This window comes from Schistosoma haematobium, chromosome 4 (assembly GCF_000699445.3).
Source record: "Schistosoma haematobium chromosome 4, whole genome shotgun sequence".
Classification (NCBI taxonomy): Eukaryota; Metazoa; Platyhelminthes; class Trematoda; order Strigeidida; family Schistosomatidae; genus Schistosoma; species Schistosoma haematobium.
This window is the reverse complement of record NC_067199.1, coordinates 40,070,847-40,085,114: the sequence shown is the minus strand read 5'-3', so window position 1 is coordinate 40,085,114 and position 14,268 is coordinate 40,070,847. Positions and strand designations below refer to the sequence as shown.

The 14,268-nt window shown below is 36.3% G+C and overlaps 1 protein-coding gene across 1 annotated transcript in view; it reads left to right on the top strand.

Moving 5' to 3' along the window:
• The window catches only part of PHKA2 (Phosphorylase b kinase regulatory subunit alpha), a 61,101-nt gene that overhangs the window by 17,843 nt on the left and 28,990 nt on the right, over positions 1 to 14,268 (top strand). The window contains exons 12-16 of the mRNA XM_051216397.1: positions 3,553 to 3,703; positions 5,472 to 5,538; positions 7,863 to 7,936; positions 12,026 to 12,277; positions 12,642 to 12,734. Of these exons, the coding sequence (XP_051066991.1) occupies positions 3,553 to 3,703; positions 5,472 to 5,538; positions 7,863 to 7,936; positions 12,026 to 12,277; positions 12,642 to 12,734 (637 nt within the window). The remainder of the gene's footprint in view (positions 1 to 3,552; positions 3,704 to 5,471; positions 5,539 to 7,862; positions 7,937 to 12,025; positions 12,278 to 12,641; positions 12,735 to 14,268) is intronic.

The window sequence follows — 14,268 nt, the reverse complement described above, 5'->3', positions numbered from 1 at the left end:
GTCTCCGTTATCTGTCCTGCGACCAACAAGTCCCCATCGGCCACCTAAACGACTCTCTTCTGTGCCTAGACGCCCGACCTGAGCATTCAAGTCTCCGGCTAGTACTACAATATCTATCGAACGCACTTTCTGGAGAAGAACGGTTAACTGGTGGTAGAATTAATCCTTGATTGCATCCGGGCTGCAATCTATCGGGGCATAAGCGGAGATGACGAAAAGACATGGTTTCTCACGCCGATTTCTTCTCACTTTGATGGAACTATAATCTAACAGCACATAACCGACTGTTAATGGGAATCCAATCGATTAGTGCTGCCTCAGCTCTAGCTCTTAGTGCGACACCAACGTCAGCAAAATCAGACGAAGATACCACAGGGTCCCCGGATAAACACACATAAAACAAGCTATTTGAAGTGGCAGATGGAGAGCGAATTTGTAGTACTTCACCGAAGTCTTGAATACGGGTCTCGGATAGACAACAAACGTCGATATTAAGACTTTCCAAAGACATAGCCAACTCTATCTGTTGTGCGACCTGCATAAGTGTGCGAACGTTGAAGGCAGCCAGTTTGAATGGTGCACGTGGTTTCAGAAAAACTGCTTCAGTATTAGTATTCGGTGGTAGCATACAATAATTTTCAACCAGGCAGTGACTCGAGAACGTTTAGATAGAACCGAGTTTCCACCATAGGCGATCTGCTGTATAAGTCGAAAAGTAAGGATACACGAAGTGGGAATAAAAGAGAGTGAATAAGTGACGTGGTAAATAAGTAATAATAATAAAATAATAATAATAATGTGAATTGTTTGACTGTTAATCGAAGCGTGAATAGAATTTTCAGTAAATATCGTCATTTTCATTTTATTTGTGTGTGGGCTGTGATACTGCCCGGGTGCCCAGACTGAATCTGGTGGTTTTCTTAGGAGGCCACTCCCCGAGCCTTTGACCTAAAGGTCTGACCCACAAGGCAGTGAAGCATCGTGAGGAGATGCAGTCCCATGGTGGCCTGTGACCAACGATTGGTTCATACTCCATTCGTTCCCTCGGGATACTAGAGCCCATGTGCACCATTGGTTTGGAATCCGGTTAAAGCACCGGACATTCGCTTTTCGTCCTCTCATTTTCGTAAACAACACCCCCGACACGAGAAGGCAGTGAGTAGGACTTCCCTGGCAGAGGCTATATACGCTTGGCCGTGTGAGAGCATTTCGAGAGGGAGGGCGGACCCACCACACTGTCGGCCATACCAGGGCATTTAGTGGCTAGTGTTTTAACTAAATTGTCATCAATACCAATTGATGATCCTGTTCTGTTGTCATGCAATATTGACTGTGTGTGACCAGTGATACACTTAGCCTAGCACAATTAAACTTGGGTTGAGGCCGAGATAATTTTAATTCCCAATGGTCCAGAATGTACATCCATTTTCTGTCCCTCTTTCCAGTCTGATAAGAGAACACTTATAAAGGCTGTTTTCTGATTGGCTAAGAGCTGTCTAAAAGTCCATCGCGGTTATTTTAATCTCTTCCTTATATTGTTATAATCATGTATTCCAAATTCGGTATTTAGGTTGGTATAAGGGCTAATTGTTGTATTACCAAGTTCAGTATGTTAAAATAAATCACGGTGGTTTGAACGTGTGATTTACGTGTCAACGGTTTTAAGAAACAGTTATTCTCATTATTCCTATTTGTTATGTAATGTCATCCAATACTTAAAGTATACCGAATGTCTCGTTAGTTCATACAATGTGTGCACGTAAAGCTGAGGAGAATGTCATTTTGACAGGAAGTAATTTGTGAATTTTGATATTTCTTGTAGACTGCGAACTGTGCTCGAATCTCTGAGTCAATTAGTGTCTAAATTGATTACCTTATGTGTATACTTCTTATTTCTTTAGTGTGTAAATAATACACACTTGTAGTATGCAAAAGATGTTTGGATAATCGAAAATATGGTGAATAATGTGTTTGTCAGCACCATTGTTGATAAATTTTTACTTGGAATTTCACCAAGTGTGATTCTCTATAAGTTATTTTTTCAGACCTCAGTGATAAGGATAGGTTGGTCGACTTGTGTTAATATTTGAAGTATGCTTTCCAGTAAAGATCTAGTTTTTAAAAAGTGTACGCCAATAGGGTTGACACTACTTGTTTGGATAGGGTGTTCGGAATCCCACTCTGAGTTTATTCGACTGTAGTTTTTAAACCCTTCTGTGATGGCCTAGGAGATGACTAGTCCTAGAAAAAGTTAAAAAAATATGTTAACACCTAAATCATTATTTGATATACTTGTAGGGGCTAATTTCCCCTATATCTGACTCCAATAAATAGTATCCCGTCAACTGAATATTAAATTCAGGCTAAATCTTTTAGTAGAATTATGGACTTACTCGAGATTATTCAAAAGCCTGAACACCAGTTATAGAGATAGTTTATTGTTAAAGATTGGTAAAATCCGTAAGCGTACAGGAGGCAAACACAAAGGGAAACTAAGAGGGAGTGTGTGTGTGTGTTAAAAGTCCATATATATTTATGAGTGTTAATGAAGTATGGATAAATTATTGATTGTCTGTGTATTACGACCAATGGGAGAATAGATTAAAAATTGATATGTGCTCAATCAGACTCATACAGAAAATTACATAGTGGATCAAGTGTCTAAATTATAGTGAGCAGATAAATAATACAGTAGTTGAATGGGCTTACTACATACTCACTCGATGCTAATATAAGGTCACTTCACGTCTTACAACATAATAGGTGAAAAACAGATGCTTACGTGTTATCAATTGTAAACTGTTTGTTCTAACCAATATACATGAGATGTTTCCATTCTACTGTACATTCACCATAAGAAACTTCAGAATTTCGAAAACAAAATAATTTTGTTGTGATACATATATAAACTAGTCAATAAATAATTGACCTATAGTGTTCACTACAAATTCTCTTCGATAATTTCTACAAATAATATATACACCAATTACTATAAATTTCAATACTTGCTGGGACATGATTACATTAGAAGAAAGCTAAAATTATCCGAGCCAACACTTAACCAACCAAACATTAGATTTATTAATTTTTTTATCGGAATTGCGTGTCAGAGTGATCATAATTCTTGTCATGTTCCTTATAATAATCTTATGTATTGGTTGAATCCGATAGGTGCGATGATCCAGGATCTTCTGCAGTGAAGTAAGTGTATTCATTCTTCACTTGCTCCTAGTCCCTGAGTTTCAGTATTAATTTCTACTTTTTATACCGCTTTTCTGATCATCCTAAATATTGGTATTACATTAATTCGGTCATAATATATCTTGTTAATTCCATCTCACCATGCTAACGTGGTATCAGACCTTGGTCCAATTAACATTTGCGTTACGTTCTACACTATTTTTGTTTGATTGACTTAAGTTCTATGTGTAACCAAGAATACTGATTTTGTAAACATTAAACTTCACAATTTTGTTTGTTTGCTTTTGATTATTCAATGAATTACTTCTGTAGACTTTTTTCTTATATGTTTTTTTCTTCATTGTTCTGTAGTTCTTTGATCATCATGCATTTTATTTAAATTTGGATATAGAATTTCTGTTGGATTGTTTTCGAACATGTATAGGTTATTTAAAACATGCATGGACTAGTCCTGGACGCCCATTACTTTTATTCCCAATATATCGCCGATATTTTCGTTCAGGTAAATGGGTTTTTTAAGCATTTGTAATTATACAAGATGTAATTTAAACTTATCTCCAGAGAATCCTGCTCAAATAAATTAAAGCAATGAGCTCACTAGTGAGTTACTTCAAGATATTTCCGAATTATTAGCAAAAAGTTGTAACTGGTGGAGTCTAAACATTTTGGGAGTGAAACAATTGTCGCTAGTGGGACTGGATGGCGATCGCTTCTATGTAACAAATTAATTGAAGTTATATTTTTCCGATCGGGCGTCGACGCAGTAGTCTTTATTAGTTCGTCTTGAGCCTGAAGCTTGTGGATTCAACCTGTGATAAGGTCGTGTGTGCGCACTAACAAGGAGTCCCATTCTTCGATGAAGTATTTATTCAATAATCTCTGGTTTTCATTATTACCCCACATGAGATCAGTCTGTAATGATTTGAGACTATTTAACCATTCAAAGGTTGATCTTCTTCTAGGAGCTGTACTCACTGACTTAGGATACATAGATAGCATAGTCCTGTTTGATGAAGATACTCACAAAATGAAGAATCTTTTAACCACCTGAAGGAACAATACCGACATGTTTAGGATTCCTTTTTCTCTTTCTAAATACGAAGTGTTACTTCAGAACTGATCTACATGAACATCTGAACTAGTGAGAGAGAGAGAGAGAGAGAGAGAGAGTAAAGTAGTTGAGCGTATCTACCATTCCCATTCTATTAAAAGTCTTATCAGCTCTAGTGAGTTAGTATCTAAACAAATCTTTCTTGACTTCATCCAACTTGTGTTATTTGTGGAGTAGGCAATATGCTCATCTTCTATGTAAATCAAGTATGATGTACAACAGTCCGTTCTGTTCTGCTTCATTACTATAAATCATTGCTTTGAATTACAGTATCCCTTCATACATACCTTTCCACTTTGCTTTTTTAAACCATATTCCTAAGGTTTAGTCATCGTCTTTAACATTCCTACTACATTATTTTCATTTAGTCATGCTAATGTGGTATGGCTACTTGGGCCAAATCACATCTGTACCAGTCTCTACTTTGATCCTAATCCACCGAATATATATGGTATTAGTATAAAAGGAATATTTTTATTTTAATACCACATTAACGTAACCTAAAACGGACTCTCCTCAAATATTTAGGCTGTGTAACTGATAGGTCAAACAAAAGAAAAATATGTAGTTTATTGGTTAGATTCTAGGTTTGTAACGTAAATCATCTATCATCATTATGTTTCATGGGAAAAAGTGTGTGATTCATTGTTCATGAATTGGCAGACTGTTAAGTTGGATAGCTTTTCAGCATTACAGTAAATTTGTGCTATTGTTTATATGAAATTCGTTGGTTGAAGTCCACATTTTGTCTGTTATCATAACTGCTTTATTTTCGAAATGGGATAAACTGTTTTTGATGTATTGGTCTTTATTAAATTTATCAAATTTAGCTACTATCTGTCTAGACAAACAGGTTAAAAGTAGTCTAAATCTTCTTACTGTTCGTACAGAATTATGATCGTTCTCTATCACCGACTGTCTGAAGTTCAATGAGTTCTGTAGATGCTTGCCGAATGCTCTATACATCATATTGTTTAATATTTCATGTGATATCTTGGTTACTCATTAACGATCTGGGTCTAAGTAGAATGATGAGACAATACTCTGTAATTTTTAACGATCGTTTATTGAATTATCAATCCATGATAAAAATCCGTGTACAATTTAATGTTTATTATTTTTAATTCCTCACTGTTGCGTTAATTTATATTTTTTTCAGATGTTATTCCAACACCATTATCTTCAGCAATTAAAAAAATGGCTTCAGGCTATATGAATGCAACACGGTATGTATTCAACTAATAGGGTTTTTGTTACACAATATACTTCAAATGTAGATAAATATTTACAACCTTTTCATAATAAATCCTTAGTAGTGATTAAGAATAAAATCTAGAATTTTCATTTAGTCACTAGGCTATTGAGCCACTTATTCAATATGTTACTAGTATTGATAACAATTTGTGGTTTTCAGTTAATAATATTCAGTAGCGAATTGATCCATTTTGCATCCTGTATAATATTTTGGCTCATTATTCTTTACAAAGTGTGGTCAACTTCTGACTCCATATAATATTGAGAAGTCTGTCAAATGAGTTTCTATCCCAACGCAGATTGATCCTTAGTCAGTCTTGAAAATCAACAAAAGTGAAAACAAAATAAATTAACTGTTACATAGTTAATATTTTATGTTTTGTTGAGCGAAAATTTAATAGTATCAAATTTGTAATGCGAGATTAATTCTGTTTTTTGATCTAACTGACTTTTTAAAAGAATAAAAAAAGAAAACTGAAATTTATCAAAAATGGGTACAATTGTCATATCTTCAAAACAACAGGCACTTTCATTGTATTGGGACCCATGTGATTAAATCGTTTATTATGGGAGTAATTGTATTGTCCAGTTGTATTTTTAATTTGCTCCCCTATATTCTCCATCAGACTGATAACCAATGATAGTGTCCAATAAACAGCGAACTGCGAACTTGACGCCTGTTTTTCTTCAAGTTCGTTAGAAATCAGTGTCCAGTCAGAAGACAAAGCAGTTAGCCAGTTTTGCTGAGCAGCCGATTCTTTTTCATAACTCATACATTTATGTAAAGTAAATCCCTAACCACACATCAATATAAATAAGAAATTACAATTTGTGTTTAACTATAAGTGAAAGAAAGAGTAAGTGATAAGTCTGTAATTGACTAACAATAATATAGGGAAGATAAAACATACAGTGATAGTTTATATGTCAAATGGTAGGTTACAGTTTGAGAATATAACATTCAAGTGTTTAATAGTTATAGAATAAAACTATGAACTGATAAATCTTCTGACTGAACTCTTGAATCGGTTTACTAAACTCCTCTAATAACCCCAGGCTAGATCTACGTGACAACTTGAACACGAGAGAAAAGGCACGGCATGTGGAAAGAACACTTTACTCCAACGTTAGTTTATGTACAGAAAATCGAGGGTATTTATAACATTTCATATGGCCTTGGGCTTCTGAAAGGTTTTGGAACCCTACTAGACAAAGGTAGTCATCCGATTAGAAATGTGGCACGTGATTCTTCACTTTCTAGATGTTTTTGAGAAACTTTTATTCGACACTGGTTGATTAAAATGTTTTCCCTTCAACCATATGTATGTTTGCTTCAAACTTATGGATTCCTTCTTATCTCCATCCACTTGTCGTCAACATTTGAATCTACTAGGAATTTTTTAAATACTTGTAGATTATTTAAATTTGAGCTCTTATTTTGTAGTTTTTTTAATACAAATTGAGCATAGTTTTCATCACAAAGTAATGACATTAGCTGGAAAAAATCGTTTGAGACTAGATTTTTCAGTAAGTAATATTAGTTTGTGTGCTATAATAGTTAACTTATAATGCCTAACTCATTGCCTTATGTTGTATCACGTCTATTTTAATATAAACGTTTGCACACTGAGGGAAGAATGCTCAAGTGAGACCAAGAGAAATAGCCTAGCATGACAAATCGGTTAGTGAGGTAGTAAACCTTCATCAATTAAGGTAGTTAAAATATGTATTACCTACATTCAATCACCACTTTCCTCAACGAGCAATTTTTGTTGGTTTAGGAGTAGGTTGGAATAAAGCTAAGGGAGGTGAAACCAAAACGTATCAATCCTTAGATTCTTTAACTGTTGGCCTGATTTGTTGGTACTTTCAGACTACTTGGTTAGGGTCTGCCTAGTTATCATAACCAGTGGTCGATGACGTTGAGTGACTTTGCTTAGAATTGTTTGCAATGTCTTAGATCTATTCTCTTTGTCTTCCCTCTGATCTTGAGATTTAAAATCATCTCATTTGTTTTCATTCTTCAAATTTATTCTTTCATTTCAAATCATTGTCTTCTATAACTGACCTCTTTTACTCCCACCAATGCTGTTACTTATTCTACTAGTCTGAGATTTGTCTAGACTATTTCATTATCTTTGTGCTGATTTGGTGTGGTGACTTCGACAGATACACATGTACGCTAGGTTCTACCTTGTTTATAATTGACTGGTTTGATTATAAACAATGGTTGTCTATAAATTTAGCTAATATGCTTTACGTACATTAGTATGTTTACCTATATGTTTAATTTCAGTGTCATACTTGGTACTCTTAGAGATTTTGAAGAAACATCTTGTTTAAGGCAAATAGATTTCAGTGAATCTGCTCGTAAGTGTAAAATTTATGTAAAAGTTTATTTGTTTATTATTTTAATGCATCACCATCACCGAAGTGATTCATCAAAATTAACGTTACAACTATACGTTATGTTATTTTTTGATGAGAACGTTTATTCGTTACTAGTTCAGAAACTCACTTTCCAAACTGTATTTTATTAGTGAAGATTTGCAGTTTGTTATTATTGGTACTCTGGACTTCAATTGATTAGTCTCTGTTTTCATTGTTAAGTCTGCTACTAAAACGCTTATTTCTACCTTCCTAATCAACCGCTTCCTATAACCCTAAGCTTCTACACGTCAATTAAAACGATTAAAAAGAAGTGCTCAATGAGATTAAGAGCGTTTCCGTAAAGTCGGTCAATGTATGTAAAGCCAAAAGTATTTATGGATTTATGCTTAGCTTTGGGATTCTAGAAATCCCTGGAAGCACTACATGTAGCAACAATATAGATAAATATCCAATTGAAAACCTGACACATGACTCCTCATTTTCCAGATGATTCTGATAAGCTTCTATCCAATGCTGATTAGATGAAATGTTCTCTGGGTCTCTAGAGACTTCGACGACGTGTGTTGCGGGACATCCGCGCAGTTAAATTGGCATCCTAAGCGAATTGTCTCAATATACCGTTATTTCACAAGTTTTAGTAAATTTGTCTAAAACTGAGGTCAGTGGGCAGGTTAGCTGGACTTCGTTCCTCAGTGGATAACGCATTGGCGTTTGAAACGATAGGTATAAGGTTCGAGTATCACGGTGAACATCCATCTGATGAGTCATAAGTAGAACTAAATGCTGATCTTCGATCCCGCTACTAGCCACATACCAACTGTACTACAACTTGTACTTTATCAGATCCATGACTTGCTGTTTCCAAACTACTAATGTATGCAACAGAACGAATAGCAGTTATTAGATTAGTTACCACTCTCGTAATTCAGTCTATGAATCTACTCTCATAGTTGTTACGTTGTTACATTGCTAGTATTTTTGTTTTTAGCTAATTCGAAACACCATTTTCTCTCTACTGGGATAAAAATTGCTTTTCCGAGTATGGAATTTCAGTATTACTTCCTAATATTTATCATATTTTCGAGTAGATTCCATTGTTTTGTTCTCGTATGATATGGTTGTTTATTTTACGAGAAGATAGTTGTCGTGTCCACTTATTAACTACTTCGTCCGTAGGACTGATCAATAACCTATTTCATTGATGAATACCAACTGAGATCTTAAAGCCTATTTGTTTTCGAGCTCATTCCAACCCACTGTCCAATTAGAAGACAAAGTTGAGCCAGTCAGTCAGTCAGTACCAACGTAGAACTTCGTACGTACGTACATCAGTTCGAGTTGCCACACCACATTAGCACAGAGATGCAGTGGTCGATTCAAATCCCGTAGTGCTAGATGTAGTAAGATTATAAGCTGTAATCAGAAAAATTAGGGTTTGAAGATGTTATTCAAGGACTATAATCCAGTGAAATAAATTTGGAAAGAGAAAAAAGAAAGGGACATGAAGAATTCAGAAGATTATATTTTGGGAGAACACAAAGAGTGGATGCACCTGCGCCATTGCAAACGATTTTGAGCCATGTCATTCAAGGTCTCTAACCATCGGTTGCTTTCATCTCGCGGTCCCCAACCAGGTAGTCTACACCTACCAACATGACTCAGTCCACTTGTCAGTGACTTCATGAACTTCTGCCATGTTTTGGTCTGGCGGCCCCTAGCTTTCTTCCAACCTACTCCTATACAACAAAACATCGCACATCGAGGCAGTCGTTGGTTGGGCATACGTAACACGTGTCCCAGCCATCTCAACTGATGAAGTTTCATCACTTCATCAATTGATTTGCCATCCTTACCTAGTACCCGTTCCCTAACAACTGCATTGCTTACTCGATGGTCCCAGGATATACGAGCAATGTTTCGAAGACACCTATGATCGAATACTAGTAGCCTATGAATATCCTGTACTCTTACTGGCCATGTTTCACTGCCATAAAGTAGGACGGAACGAACTGCTGCGCAGTAAACCCGTCCTTTGGTTGATAGACGGATATCTCGCCTACGCCATAAATGACGCAAATTGGCAAAAGCTAGTCGAGCCTTCTGTATTCGTGCTGAGATTTCGTCACACACCAGACCACAAGGGCTGGTGAGACTTCAAGATAAGTGAAGCGGTCGACACACTCAACTACTTCACTCCCTATCATTAGTTTGGGTGTCAATGCAACCCAATCCTGATGTAACATTTTGCATTTCGAGGGGGAGAATCGCATGCCGAACATGCTTGCATTGTTGCTTAGAGTGGTCAGAAGACTGCATTTTGTCAGCGTCTTCACCAAATAAAACTATGTCATCTGCATATTCTAAGTCAACAAGTGAACCTCTCGGTAGAAGTTCAACCCCTAGAAAGTCAGATGAGGAGAGTGTTATCTCTAAAAGTACGTCGACCACAAAGTTGAACAAGAATGGGGGAGTGGACAGCCCTGACGAACACCACTTGAGGTAATCAATTCTGATGACAGTTCGCCATAAGCTCTCACTCTACCAGTTGTGTTCGAGTAGAGAGATTTTATAAGGTTAATGTACTTCTTTGGTACTCCTTTCAGTGACAAACACTGCCATAGAACCTCACGATCAACAGAGTCGAATGCCGCCTTAAGGTCGAGAAATACTACCATTGTGGGGCGTCTGAATGTGTGTCTGTGTTCTAGAACCTGACGTAGTGTGAATATCTGATCTATACAACCACGTCCAGGTCGAAAACCGGCCTGGTTTTCTCTAATCTGCTCTTCACGAGCTTTTATTAGGCGTCGAAGTATTATTGAGGCTAATATTTTAGACACTATATTAGTCAAACTGATTCCTCTGTGATTGTCACAAGAGGACTTTTGTCCTTTCTTATAGACTGGCACAATCAATGATTGAGACCAGTCAGATGGGATTACGTCCAGTTCCCAAATTCTACCTATGACCTCGGTTAATCTCATTGCTAATACTGGACCACCATCCTTAAAAATCTCAGGAGTAAACCTGTCAGGGCCTGCTACTCTCCCTCGTTTCAGATTTCCTATGGCTTTTTCAACTTCGTAAAGAGACGGAGGACCTACATTAACTTGCCATTCAGGTTGACTAGAGATCGTGGGAAACCGAAGTGTGGCTGAAGGCCAGTTGAACTGATCCCTAAAGTGTCCTGCCCATCGATCCAATCTCCTGGATTGAGAATGAATAATATGTCCATCTTTCTGTGAGATTGTTTCGCTAACGGTCGGATTCCTAATTCCGGTTTCCTTAACGAGTCTGAACAATTGTCTGCTATTACCTATTGCCGCTGCCTTTTCCATCTCTCTTGCTTTCGCTACCCACCACTGTTCGCGATCATTGCGTAGGCTTCTTTTCAGCTTGTGCTTAAGCTGACTCCGCTCTTCATTATGTTCAGAGCCAGGTGGAATGAGTTTCCGAGCATCTATCAGTGCGATAGAAGACGAAGTTAGCATTTAGATATCTTCCCTACACACTTCTGATTTATATATACATGGGTTATCAGACCACAACACACTTAAAATAGGGAATTTTAGTCTAAACACAATCATTCCATAAAATGTTAGAGAACAGAACAAAGTTTAAGTAACCAGTCAGCAATAATTGAATAACAGTGGAACGTATTACCAAAATTAAAAAGTCCAAAAGAAATGTACAATACAATCAATGTAAAATAAACTAATCCAGTTGTTTAATAATTTTATGCAATCAAAATGTAATAAGAATAATAATCATTTTAAGAAATTCCATAATTTACAGCTTTCTCGATATTCGCCACCGTTTAACAATATCCAACTGCTCTACATATATTTTTAATTTAAATCATGTACATGAATTTCACTGTATTACTCTGAGCACAGAAAAATTGGTTATAAAATCTTTGTTAGTTGAGTTTTATTCATGGCTGTCACGAGTGTAGTGAAACCCTACATAGTTTCGCATGACAAAAAAACAGTCTTGTCGTGTGTCCCTCCCCTATTTTTTATTTCTATTATTTTCTGTTTTCTCTTTTTTCAAAAACTACTTTATTAGAAGCTATACTTCAACGTGCAAAATCAATCACTAGCTGTACTTCACAACGTCGAATGACTTTGAATGTACGTACTGACAGTCTGACTGTAGATGAAAATCACTTCACAGTTAGTTCTGGTGATTCTATACTTACTGGTGGTGGTATATCACCAGTTGTCCCTGAATTAGACAGTTTTGAAAGACATACTATGCGACGAAAATCTATGGCTTTAGCTCATGCTGTTTCATTGGATTTGTTTAATCGTAATACAGGTAATATGATGTTCTTTAATAACTATAAATATTTCTCATGATGTTGAGTGTTACAGTGTCTTAATTTATAAAGTTTCTACGTAGCCTCATTTATTTTAGTTTAGAGCAAATGCGTAGGTAATATCTCCATTATCTTTCATGAAACAAGTATATGGGTCAACACCGAGTACATACGCAGTACGCATCCACGACCACACCGAGGATCGAACCTAGACCTTCAGGTTTCATGGAGATTAAATGGTTCGGAAGTATCTAAATTGTAAATGGTGAATAAATATTAAAAATTCTCAGTAGGTTTTCTCAAACAGTAATGATGATTTCTATTTATATGTTTTTCATCAAAGTGTTTTCTATTTTAATTTAGTCGAATGGACAAGCGACAATCAAGGGGAGAATAATACCAATAGTAGTTGGCAAGTTGAAATGGATGATCCGCTAGATGGCCAAACAGATGATGGTGAGTTGAATTAATCGGGGTTTTTTGTGTATAACAAATTTGAGGAGTCTGTTATATTGTAATAATAGTAGGAGTTTCTTGTTTTATTTATGAGTTAACAACGAACTGCTTAACTATCTACCATGGTAGACCACTGTTGTTGCATGCTCTGTCTAGGTTTAAGTCGGATCCATTTTCAATCAATCTGCGCTGGCGGATAAGTTGAGATGCTACCAGGAAATCCTTCGACATAGACTCTGATGTTATTAACACTGTATATTTGTTATTTGTGTTATCGGAATCTACGTATTTATTATTTACCCTTAATTATTGTTCTGATTGCGAATAATCGAATGAAGTGTGGTGATCCAAGCCATATTGGACCACAGTAAGTGAACTTAACACAAATTGACTGATATTTTACCAATGCTGCACTTTCTGTAGGAGTTACCTTTGTCGAAATAGTCTCTAAAGTTGATAAACATTTCAAAAACATCTATGACGTAATAAGACGTAGTTTATGCATATTTTTCACTGTTAAATATCAGAATCACACAAGTTTACTGAAAGCAGAAAAGGCGTAGTTATTCTTTAAAATTCATTCGAACATCTTGCCTTAACTGCAGGAGGCATATGTTGATGAACCCCACACAAGGCTTTTATCTATATCATGGGATCATTACACTGGCGATTTTAGTCTTTTCTGGACTACCGCAATCCTTCTTACATAGGTAATGATCCTCAATTACGTTTCACTGCATTTATTGGTTAAACGTTATTTATTATATAGGTGTTTATGTGCGTACTTTAGATAACTGAAATTTCCTGTCGGATAAATGATTACTACCTGTTTTATATTCTAAATCTTGCGATAACTTAAGAAGCAAATCTTAGAGTCCATTTCCTTGTCGTTTTATCCTTTTTTCCATCTCCTATGGCATAAATCATTAAGTATTTGAATGTAGCTCATATTACTGGATTTTTTTTACACATGGAGCTTACATGTTTCCTGTTTTGGGTCTTATCATCAATTAATATTTAGTAATAATAACCCATTGGTTCTAATATTTCTAGCTTTCACGGAGTGACCTGAAGGTCCTAGGTTCCACCACTAGTGGGGCTCCGAATCCTCACTACTGAGCAGCCTTATCGCTATACTTGGAGAGATTACGAGTCCACCTAATCTGCGAACGAAACGAAGATTCAGTGACACAATGATCAAACAAGTTGACTATTCTGATGCGTCCCAGCCCCACTAACCAGAGATAGAAGTCCAGGTTGAGAAGACGGAAATGTATTCCACAAGCAACCAGAAGCATGAACAACAACAAAAACAACAACTCAAGCGTATATATACAGTATAAAAATGTCTTTGGGAGACGTTACAGAATAGCATATTAAAAGAGACAACGAACCAATAACAGTTAAGGTCCTCCCTAGTGGAAAATGCGACATGAAGGTGGACATAAGCGCTTTTGGCGCGAAAACAAGGACTTCAAATTTCCAAAAAATGAGACATTTGGTAAATAAAGAAGGAACGATTTGAGCGAAGAGA